This window comes from Emydura macquarii, unplaced genomic scaffold (genome assembly GCF_026122565.2).
Source record: "Emydura macquarii macquarii isolate MOO-44397 ecotype Brisbane River unplaced genomic scaffold, CSIRO-AGI_Emac_v2 contig_2205, whole genome shotgun sequence".
Taxonomy (NCBI): domain Eukaryota; kingdom Metazoa; phylum Chordata; order Testudines; family Chelidae; genus Emydura; species Emydura macquarii.
Genome location: NW_027132342.1, coordinates 11908399 through 11920499, shown reverse-complemented (window position 1 = coordinate 11920499; position 12101 = coordinate 11908399). Strand labels below are relative to the sequence as shown.

The 12101-nt window shown below is 43.9% G+C and overlaps 1 protein-coding gene across 2 annotated transcripts in view; it reads right to left on the bottom strand.

Annotated features, from left to right (window-relative positions):
- POLR3B (RNA polymerase III subunit B) overlaps positions 1–8443 on the bottom strand; it is a 130719-nt gene extending 122276 nt beyond the window's left edge. Inside the window, exons 1-5 of one of the 2 annotated variants that reach the window (XM_067559366.1) lie at positions 8289–8443; positions 5910–5942; positions 1656–1712; positions 1483–1547; positions 901–976 (exon numbers count right to left, since the gene is read on the bottom strand). In XM_067559366.1, coding sequence (XP_067415467.1) covers positions 901–976; positions 1483–1547; positions 1656–1712; positions 5910–5942; positions 8289–8360 — 303 coding nt within the window. In that variant the 5' untranslated portion in view covers positions 8361–8443. Of the gene's footprint in view, positions 1–900; positions 977–1482; positions 1548–1655; positions 1713–2138; positions 2228–5909; positions 5943–8288 lie in introns of those variants that run through there. The other variant, XM_067559367.1, reaches the window with a different exon arrangement.
- Between the last annotated feature and the right edge of the window lie 3658 nt (positions 8444–12101).

Sequence of the window (12101 nt, the reverse complement as noted above, 5' to 3'; positions counted from 1 at the left end):
ATGCAAACCCACTCAAATATGGTCACAGTAAAAGTCTCTGAAAATTGTCATGTGTACATGTTCAGCAGAGCTTTTTAGAGGCTTGCTATTTAAATCTCTTAACCTATTTTTTGCACTGGTCATGCTCTCCAGCCCCACAGAACTTGAGATCCAAAAGGGACAGAGCAGCAGCCACTACAGCCTTTGACCTACAGAATGGGGAGCTGGGAACCAGGAGTAGACATGTGTTCTTGTCTCTTTTCTTTCACTTACTGGTATTAATAATTCTGTACACTTCACAGCCACTATAGGATTTTTTATTTATTTTTTTTATTCGGAAAGAAGTCTGGGAAATTACATGCAAAATACTACATTTAAAAAACATTAAGGGTGTTCTCCTGTAGTTAAGGTACTGGATTGGAACTGGCTTCTGGGTTCTAGTCCTGGTTTTGTCTCAGACATCCTACGTGATACAGGGCAAAACTATCATAACGCATAAGGGATTGAATTAATACTACGCAGCCAAGTTTAATTCTGGCACTTCCTAACTTAGGAGTGCTTGATTTTTCAACCTATTCTTTAAAAGGCATTTTTTCTGTATAATATGAACATATATTATTTCATACAATATTCACTTTGGTTTATAAGGAGGGCCTGCTGCTTTAAACTGGAAGAAGAATTTTTAAAAAGTGAACAATTAGTTATTCAGGTATTTAGTCATTTCACAACCAGTGGAGGGATTTTCTTACAATTAGAATCTTAAGTAATGTTGCCTACTTTTCCTAAACTAGGAATATACCTGACCATCATAAGAATCTTTACTGACCGCAAAGAGATACCGAGCAGGAAAAACTACATTCATAAGCTACCTACTCCCACCAGTAAACATGAAATAAAATCCACAGTTGGGTTCATTATTACCTCATGAGGAGACACAGGTCTTGTTACATTAAAGCTTTCTTCAACATCTGGAATACCCACATAGATATTGAGGTATCTGTAATACAAATATTGCCATTATCAATGACTAAGGTATTTGTTTGGTAGAACTGAAGGAAGCAGGGTCCCATTTTTCAACACAATTCATTTTGATAATCTCTGGTTACAACAACAAATAAATAGCAACCTTCTTCCCAGCATATGCCATAGCGCTTGAGCTATGCTCTATTTGGAATTTTGAAATAAGTCTTGGGAGTCATATACAAAAATAAAAGCAAAATTACTTTTGCAAATAAAGAGATATATTGTCCTCTCTACTATGAGAATTCACCAAACTACTGAAAAACCATTACTAGAAAGTATTTTTACTGCACAGTTAACAATTCTGTTTAATTTGGTCACTCGAAGCTCTAAAGTGATTTCTTATTTGGAGTAGGAAGAGGTAAGCCACACTAAAGTATATCTCAATGTAACAACATGTAATTTTTATAGTCACTTACAAATTATTATGCAAGATAATACTTATACTACTACCACCAATACAAAAATAAACCTTATGCTTACTTTAAATACCACATTGGGTCAGCATCACTTGTGACCTTTTCATTGGCTTTCATAATTTTCTTTATCTGCAAAAAAGGAGGGGTAGGGAAGAGGGGGGGGGAGAAAAAAAAAGACTTGAGTCATATTGACTTTTGTAAATTTAGGTCTATTCCCTTTCCACTAAGGAAGCATACCTCTACATTGATGAAATAGTTGAATGAGTCTATGTGCTGCTTCACAAGTCCTTTCACCTAAAACAAAACAATACATATACAGCAGGATTAGCCTCAGTAAAATTAGTCACAAAACAATGCAGAAATGAATATGTAGGTTTTATTTCTACTTATAATAAATTTCTGGATCAACGTTAAGGTTTTTTAGCTGAAGAGTTTCTGAAAACAAACAGGATGACCAGTCTAATTCTCCACTACATGCCTCCAGGTTTACGCCACCATAACTCCATTGATTTCAACATCGTCTGATCTGCAATTTCATAGTACAAATTCATAGTACAAACTGTGCATATAAACAGAATCTCATAAATTCACATGAATGATTGGGAGAGCCATTGTGAATTAACACTTTTTCCAGTTTGCCATTTGTCAGATGCCTGGGATACTAATCATTTGTCAGATCTAAAGATAGATGAACTGTGTGGGATTAAATGAAAAGGTCACCTTCCCATCAAGAAGCAGACTCAGGCCCGGTCTACACAGTGAAGTTAGGTTGATGGAATGCGGCTTCCGTTGATCACATAATGAATACGTCTCCATTGGCAGGTCCGTTCCGCTGACCTTAATGGTTGGAAACTTTGACTTAATAAAACCACCTCCACAAGAGGTGTATCGCTGAAGTCAAATTGGATTGGGCAAATGAGCAGCAGTGTAGGTGGAGCATTGCATAAATCGACATCATTTGCCTCTGGGAGGTATCCCACAATGCTCCGCTGTGACCGCTCTGGACATTTGCACTCTGCTGCACCACAGTCACATACAAAGTAAACAGCCCCTCCCTGATGCCCTGGGAAATTTTGAATTCCCATTTCCTGTTTCGTCAGCATGGAGAGAGCTTGCCAGCTGAACTACTCATGGAGACTGCACACCCCAAACACACTCCAGCCTGGAGTCGACCTGAGATCTTGGATCTCATCAGGCTGTAGGGAGAAGAGTCTGTTCTGGCTAAGCTCTGAGCCAGCAAAAGAAATCTGGATATCTACGAAAAGATATTGCATGGCATGTTGGAGAAGGGGCACAACAGGGACATGCAGCAGTGCCTCGTTAAAATCAAAGAACTGAAGCAGGCATATCAGAAAACAAGGGAGGCGAACAATTGTTCTGGCTCGTCACCAAAGACATGCCGCTTTTATGAGGAGCTGCATGCAATTCTCAGCGGTGACCACATCACTATATCACCATGCAACGTAGATTCCTCAGGGGGATCCGAGTCCAGGATGAATGATGATGAGTCTGTGGATGAGGAAGAGGAGAATGGGGGGCAGGCGAGTGGGGTACCCATTCTCCCTGAAAGCCAGGAGCTGTTTGTTATCCCGAAGCAGCCAGGCCGGAGATGCTGGGGAAGGCACATGTGGTGAGTATGTACTGCAAATCGCTTTTCTGGGGTTACATCCCGAGTCCAGGTTCAAGTTAAAGTGAAATATATGGGGTGTGTGTGTGTGTGTGTGTGGTGGGGAGGGGCTTCCTCATTGTTGGTGCACTTAAGTGGAGGGTTGCCCCTGGAAAAGACTATTTATATGCACAGGGATGGTCTGAGAATCCTCCATGGATATCTCCAGGAAACTTTCATGTAGGTACGCTGCAATTCTGGGTTTCTGGGGTCAGCAGCCTTATTTCTTCCACTGCAATAGGACACTTTCCCCCACCACTCACTCAGTTACTAAATGTGCAGGCATCATCGCGGAACATAGCATAGCAGCATAAGGACCAGGCCTGTACCCAGATGCTTGCAGCAAATCCTCTCTTTCCGCCTGTGTTACCCTCAGGAGACTGATATCACACAGTCACCTAGGGAAGATGGCGCAAGTTTACAATACCTGTCCAAAATATTCAGTGTGTGTTACTCCCCTGCCAAGGATGGGTTCTTCGGTCCCTCCACCGTTCCTAGATGTGACGTTGTTGTTCTGGGTGTTAGGGATCCAGGAATGAGTGCTCATATATTTTCCCCAGGGACATTTCTCCCCCAATACCCTTTGGACTGCTTACAAAACAATTTTTTGGGACCGTAATTGGAGCCAAACAATCCTGTTGCTTGGGGAAGGTGGACTTGTTCAGCAAACACTGAGCTAGGGAGATTTCTCAAAAATGGATGCACCAGCCCCTTAATCACGATGGCTGGGACACCATGCCGACCCGTGCAATAGTTGGAGATTGGTATGCAGAGCTTGCTTTCACTTGGGCGTATAAAGGGGAGTACTTTTTACATTGCAACATTGCTTTTTGTCCATGGGACGAGCTAACAATGGCTATATTGTGCTTTGCTTGCCTTACAGTGGACAGCGTGGCCTTCAGCGTAGCCTCCATGCCTGCTAAGAAGCTGTTGCAGATTAGGAAGTGGAAAAAAAGGATTTGAGATGACATGTTCAATGAGAAAATGAACACCTCTGTGGTTGCTGATGCAGAGCAAAGAGCCTGGAGGATTTCATTGTCAGAAAAACTGAACATGGACATGGAGAACAGGAAAGCAGCCCAGGAGCACAAGCATGCAATGCAGGATGAGATGCTGCATATAATGAGGGATCAATCAGACATGTTGAGGTGTTTGGTTGAGTTTCAGGAAGAGCAGTGGCAGGATAGACTCCCTCTACAGCCCCTGCAAAACCATCAGCAACAAGAACACTCTTTCCAAGCACCCACCCCCAAGACTTCTAGGAGGAGATTCAGCAGAGTGAAGTATGTGCTCCACTTGACACCGGTTGAAGGGAGCAGGAAGAGGCGGCAGCCTCTGTAAGAACTGGGAACGTGGGGTCTTTACTGTTTGCACAGACAACCTTCGTTTCGTATCCCCTAACAGCCCCATGAGAACGCTTGCCAACTGTTAAATTATTTTCCTTTCCCTCCACTATTAAGGATGAGCTATACAATTTTACTTCTTTGAAATTCATCACACTTTATTTATTACAAGGATGGGAATAGGTGTTGGGGGAAGGGGAGTAGTCCCTGAGTTCAGTGGGCCTACTCACATGCACAAGTGAAGTTATGCATGGATGCAAGTCTTTGCAGGATCAGAATCTTAGATTGTATGCTCTATGGGACAGAGACCATATCTACCTAGTAAGTGTTTATACAGACTCCTAGACCAATGAGCTTGATTGGCTCTTTGGATAACACTGAAATAAAAAACAAACCGAAAACACTATTTCATAAACTGCTGTTTCAAACTGGCTAAAAAAATTGCCTACCTCTAACAAGATACTGCCTCAAACTATTCCCTTTGAGATTAACTAAGAAACTTTATGTAATAGGATTGCCCCTGATGTCATGGGGGCGGGAACTAGATAGACTGTAGACAGAATGCAAAGTTCAGATGGAAAGGGGACAGGTGGTCTGGGAAATAACTGAGGAAAAGACACAGAAGACAGAAGGTTAAAAATGAGGAAAGACAGAAAGAAGGAAAAATGAAATTGATAAAAGGGAAAACGAAGAAAGCGCCCCCTGGGGCTGGATCTATGGGCCATTTCCCACTCTCCCCCATTCTCCCCCTATTGGTGGCAGCGCCCCATGGGGAAGGGGCCTGCAGGCCCATTTCCTGCTTCCCCCCATTGGCGGTAGCACCCCACAGGAGGGGGTGTCTGTGGGCCCATTTCCCACTCCCGCTTTTCTCCCCCGCTGGGGGTGCAGCTGGGAGTGGGAGTGACAGGGACAGATGCCCCTGGGCCACCCGGCGGCATGGACATGACAAGCTCTGGCACTCATGGTTCCCTCGTTGCACCCAGCACGGGGGCGGAGGGGCCAGAAGGACACTTGCTCCCCCCATAGCTGGAACCCTCAGACACAGGCCTGAGCTGGGGTTGGCAGGGCCACAGAGTCCTGGCCACCTGCAACAGAAGGGAGCAGCCCCTCTGAGGAGGGCCCAGCAGGCACCCCCCCGCCCAGGCCAGTGCCTGGGGGACATGCCCCCCATCCTCTCAGTACGCCACTGAGGAGCCTCTACTTTTACAAGAAAGGAAACCAAATGTAAGAACTCAGGGGTTTCGGTTGTGCTGAAGGAGAAGGGCTGAAAATAAAAAGTTTAGAGAATCTGTGAAGAATGTGCAATGCTGACATAAGATTTTAAAATTAATTTATTAGGTTTTAAGATTAAAATACTATTCAGACTATCTTTCATCTTGTCAAAACACTGCCTGTAGCAAGTAAATTTTGCACTAGTTAAATGGTTTTCAGTTTAGAAGCTTAATGTTCATGTACAAGTGAAACATATATAGCAACACTGACCTTTAGAAAAGCTGGAAGAAGTCTCCATTTTTCCTAAAAACAAAAAACACAATTTGAAATAGCTTTCAGAAATGTAGCCTGACCAAAAAAAACCAAACCAGAATCACTATTTTTCTACCATTAAGACTGTTTAAAAGTGAAGTCAGTGTAGAGAAGAGGGACTTTAACAAATCAGTCAAAATTAGTAATATGAACAAGGAAATAACAATTAAAACCATATTGTAATCCATGTGTGCAAAACAAACTAAATCCAAGGCACAGACAGTCAAAGGGATAGTCAACTTGTTTTTAAATTACTAATTTAATAAAATACAAGTTTCTGAGAAAATACCATTTAAATACTATGCCCTGATTTATTTTGAAACAGGGGGAAAAAAGCCTCTCCTTTAAAAAGTTATGTGTTTTCTGTTTTCCTATTGATGTTTATAAGGGTCTTTTCAGTAAGACAGAAAACCATGGTCTACTCCTACAAACGCTAATGTACACAGCCAAACACAAAGTATTGTCAAATGTATAAATCAACTGAAAACAATAAAGACTTTTTTCCTGTTAACTTCTTTCAGCTATTCAGTAATCTCAGGTGTTACTGTAGTTAAAAAGTCAGTTAAAAACATTCAGACAAATATGACTTGAAGGTAGGCAGTGTATATACTTTTATAGGTTTCTAAAGATTCAAAGGCAACTAAGATTCTGAACATTAAATAATATATTCAACTGGGCTGTACAATTCTAAATGAATTTAAAATAAGTCAAAAAATTGTTATCCTATATCCTATATTACAGTCTCAGATATAGTTTGTATCACTTGCTTTCAAAGATACAAAATTCAGCTGATTTTTATTTACAGTCTTAGTCTAACATTGTTTTCAATATTTCAACAGAAGAATGGTAAAAAACAGGAAATAAAGGGAACACAATGTGTACATTTCAAATCTAGGGAGGAAGAATTGAATGGAAATCAAGCTCAATTATTATTCTTCCACTGTTTAAAAATAAATATTTCTGTTTCACAACAAACTATTTTGGTATGTAGTAGTATGCACAAACATGAGTGTGGAGGAAGGTGGAAGGGTTATAACTTTGTGCAGGATAAACTCATTTGCATCACAAGTAAAATTGGATTGAAATTAGTATCAGCGCAGCAGAATAGATACAGGACCAATTTAGTAAAAATCATGATGGGCCTAGAAGATACAGTGCAAGTTGCAGCCTCAATCCTCTTGTGCCTTCTGTATGTGGGCTTGATTCCATGAAGCACCAAGCACCCTCAATTCATTAAGCTCAGGGGAAGCTAGGGTGTCTCAACAGCTTGCAAGATGAGGCCCTAAGGGAGCACTTAACTTTGCAATGGAATACAAATTGTGTGAGTAACAGCTACTAATGCAGACACTATGACAGTTATATGTTTCAGAGGTGGTGACAGTGATGAGTCATTGGTTTAAAGGCTATGTTTCTGACATCCTCCATTAAAAAAAAAAAGAGGGAGGTGGGAATTAAAATTTAAAAATGTCAAAAACCAAACCCCTCCCAGCCTGTGCAATGCTTATACCTTGAAAAAGGAGAAGTGGCGGAGACTACACAATGTCCAATAGGAACATTGTCATCACTATTGATTTCAGGTGCATGGGGCACAGATTCTACAGAGATGGACAGTAGTGTAAGGTAGATAGATGGAAAAACAAATTTCCCTGGGGCTAGATGACAGCCAGGCTCTTTGTGTCTCACCCTCTAAGGTGGTATCTACACTGAAATTGCACCTTGTTAGAAAGGCTGCTAAATGCTCCTTGTAGACAAGACTGGCGCATCGCCGGTGACCAGCCTTTCCCTGGGGGTACTGCCCTCGCCCAGGCGCAGCACGTCCCCATCACCGAGCAAGCGGCAGGGGCGCTCGCTGGTCTTACGATGTCCTGAGGCGAGCACAGTACCCCCAGGGAAAGGCTGGTCACCCTCCACTAGCCACCCAGCTCAATGGCCAGGGAGGCCACACAGCACCTGGCCACGCCCCCTGCTAGCATCACGATGGCTTTCAGATCACTGGCATCAGGCCCAGCAGGGGGAGACGGGCTGGCAGAGCAGCACCGGAAAGAGTGGATTGGGCCCCGCGCATGCGCAGATCGACAGGTAACTCGGGGTCCAGGCGCTGGAGCCAGAAAAGAATCCAGGAAAGGGGGGGGAGGAGAGAGTCTTAGGAGCTCTGCGCATGCGCAGTGTGTGTGTGTGTCAGGGGGGGAGTTGCGAGAAGACCCGGGCAGAGCTAGTTACGCAGGCGCCCCGGGGAGACTCCGCGGGACAGCTAGCTCGCGGGGGCTCTGCCGCTCGTTGTCATGGTGGGGCGGGGCGCGTCCCTCCAACTGCCTTATCACCCGGGCCCTCGCTCACCTCCACCGTGTTCACGGGAGCCGCCGCCTGCTCCGGGGTCAGAGTCCCGAGCTCTGCCGCTAACGCGTCCATGGGGAGGCGCGGCGGAGGCAGATCCACGCGAGCTAGGACCTGCAAAGGCGTCGGGGCTCGGCAGCCGGCGCGGACGCTGCGCGCGAGGGACCCGCCGTGCGACGATGAAACTGGCCCCCGCTACACCAGAGAGCGCTGTGGGGCCGTTCCGCCCCCTTTAAAGACCCGACGGGGGCTCGCCACCCCCTCCACTTGGAGCCAGCTGCTGCTCCTGGGCCTGGCCCAGAAGCTGGGTGAGGGAAAATGCCCCATCGAAACGCTCCGTCCAAACCTCGCTCCCCAGAGACCGACTCTGACCTTGTCCCCAGCGGGGAAGCTCTTTCCCCCCAAATATAAGGGGTGAGTCTGGTGAGAGGTTCGGAAAGCTGCCCAAAATCTGATGTGACACGATAGGGGAGGGCAGCTGGTTCCCCTCTCAGAACAGCCCCCCGCCCCCACACACACTCGCTCATTCAGCCACCCTTGTGGTATTTCAGTGTGACTGCTTGGGCCATGGAGAATTAAACTGTATTATACAGTTCAGCCGTCAGGTGGTGCTTTGTGTAAAATACCTTATTTATAGGGCGCTCAACCAAGCCAGCGAGAGAGGTTAAAGGCTCTTACGATTAACACGTTTGGTGTGTACAGGCGTGCTCTGTAGCTAGTCCATAGCTGGTACATAAATACATGGCAAGTCCCTTCGTTATTATCAGAAGGGCACAATATTACATGGGAAAGTCCCTGTTACTTCATTGCTGTCTGTGAAGTGGGGGGAAAGCAAGTGAGCCAAAAATGGAATCAGCACTAACATTTTTTCCTTTTATCAGCTGGTTAGGGTTCCATGCATTGAGAACTAAAATAGACTCACAAATAATAGACAACCCAGCTGCAAATCAGCAACAAACTCCTTAATTTTGACTTTCAGGACAGAGATTTGAAAGTGCTGCTGCTATCCGGTTACATTCTAGGTGGTCAGTTTACATTATGGAAGCCACACAGAATGTCAATACATAACAGTCATTATGTTATTTTTCCAGTCTTAATGCTGTTTGCCTTAGATGCACCATCCTCAAATACAATGACATTTTATTTCTATGACAGTTTTCCTCACCCATATTAACAAACCTTTGTTCACAATGCTATGGTGAGGTGGTGAATTACTATAATCTCCATTTTGCAAATGAGGAACAAGTAAAGAAAAATGATTTGCTCAAGGTCATACCTCCTGAATCCTAGTCTGATGCCTTACAACAAAACCATCTACAACGCTGCATACAGCTTTCCTCAAGTGGCAGTTATTTTCAGGAATTGAAACTCCCTGGATCTCCTTAGCTTTGGAGTTGCAAATCCTCCTATTGATTCAACATCTGAAATTGGGACAAGGGAATGGGAGTCTAAGCAGCCATCCATGTGGAGTCTTGGGACTGTCAACAGGGAACCTCAGGAAAATAATTGCCTTCCTATCTTTCTATGGGAGGGGGACTTTCCGGTTGATTAAAATGACAATTCACTAGAAGCGTCAATATACACTAAAAACTCTTGTGCCAATTTTGTGTTAAAGTTAGTATATAATGACTTTTAGGGACCATTTTAAAAGTAAAGGTCACACTGGAGACTTCTTTTAAACAAACCACTGTATTCTCTGTAACAAGAAGAAAGTCATATTTCAGTAATACTTTCACTTCTATAGCACCCAAGGACACCTATGTAGTGTGCAAACAATTAAGTAAGGAACATAGGAATTGCCATACCATTCCAGACTATTGTTCCATTACTCTAGTATGTCTGGTGTCCATAAATGGCCAGTACCATATGTTCAGAGCAAAGCACAAGGAATACCACAATGGAAAATTATGTAATAACCTGCTAAGGTGGAAGAGTTTCTTCTTAACATTAGTGGTTGACTTATACTCTAAAGAATGAGGATGGTTGTCCTGAAACTTTACCCCAACACCAGCAATGTTAATTCCTATTGTATGACCAAAACTGACTCAAGCAAACTGAAGATTTTTTGGATTTGTGAGTTTGAAAGTGCTATGCCACTGCTTTGTCAGATACTTTCCACTTCCCCCCACAGTAATTTTGTGGTGGGACTTGTATAACTTGTTCATAAGTTAGTTGGAAACCATTGACTGCAGCAAGCCAAAATGAACAAATAATGAGAACAGCTACATGATTGGCCTGTTGAACACCTGTTCAGCTGCCAACACCCTCCAACCTTCAGCTAAGGTGTTTTATAAAAAGAGCAGTTGTTTGCTTAATTTTAGCTTTTTAATTGAGTTGGGGTTACCAATTTTCTTTCTATCCATCCACTTACTTTTTAAAAAAAGAAAAGAGTATGAACATACTAGTTTCTAGATTATATCAGAGCTGAGGTCCATCTAGCCCTGTAGCCTGTTTCTGGCAATGACCAACAATAGATGCTTCAAGAGAAGATGCTGCTCCTCCCCACCCCTGAAAAAACATTGCCAACAGAGTAGCTAAAGAGTAATCTACCCACAAAGTAAGTTTTTCCATACTATCACTCTAGTTAGAGGCCAGTCTATGCCCTGAAGCATGAAGGATTTATGAGAGCTGCGTGGATAATTCTGTTTCATGGAGGATTTTGTTATTTCAAAATTTGATTTCATTCAGATTAGTATTGAAAAGAAAAATTACAACAGTTCTCCAAAAAAGGGAATGGAGCCCCAACCACAGGGCAGGTTGCACTGGACCCACTGGCTTTGAAAGCCCTTTCTGAGGCAAACCACCTGCAGCTCAGCAGAGGAGCCAGATGGGCAGGCTGCATGAAAACTTCTAACAGAAACAATGCCTCATGGGCAGATTTTGAAACATACCTGGGCTCTGTTGGAACTTTCAGAGATGTTTCCTATTTTGACAAATCAGCAAATTCTGACATAATATTTTATTTTTGTTAAGTGATTGCTAGATGCTGATATCATCTACCATGGAACAACATTTCTGCCTGCTTCAGCAACAAGGTTTCCCCACTAAGAACTGATAATCACTAAGAGCTGAAAAATCACTGAGAGCTTGGTGGAACCTCAAGAGACCAGCCTGCAGAGGCCATAGTAGAAACAATTGATAGCGGAAGGTCATGGTGTGCTGTAGGGTGGTTGGTGAAGCAGCCAAAAGGGCAGCTGGTAGAGCACGAGCCGCCAGCAGGGCAGCTGACAGAGCAGGAGGTGGTGCAGTACAGCAGTGATGGCTGGCAGGTCAAGCAGGGTGCCTTCTTTCCCCTCCTCCCCCCAGCATATTGGGAGTTGAACTCACTCAGGTGCACCTCCAATCTCTAAGTCACCACTGACCAAGGACAACAACTGTGAGTGGGGTATGGGGAAACAAGAAGGGAGAGGCAAAAGACACTGCCCAGCATACTCTGGGATGGGGAGTTTGCTCATGGTTTTTGTGTTTATGAATCCTGCTTGTGCTGTTTTCCCAAACTAATGCTGAGTTCCTTCCTTCCTTTTATTAAAAGATTTTCTTTCTGCACTCAGACTCTATGCTTGCAAGAGGGGACGTATCATCTTTTGGAAGTGCCCATGGGGTGGCATGTGATTTCCCAGGGGACTGGGTGTGGGCTCGAGCTGATTATGTTGTATTGTCGAAAAGGAACCACTAGGCACTGAACCTGGCCCAGATTGCTGCCAACTCCACCTGGCAGAAGGGTTACACAGATATATGAAAAAGGTAACGGCTAAGTACCGTCCTGCAATTGGAATGTGGATAACAATATTTTGGATAATGTGCAAAGGAGGAATA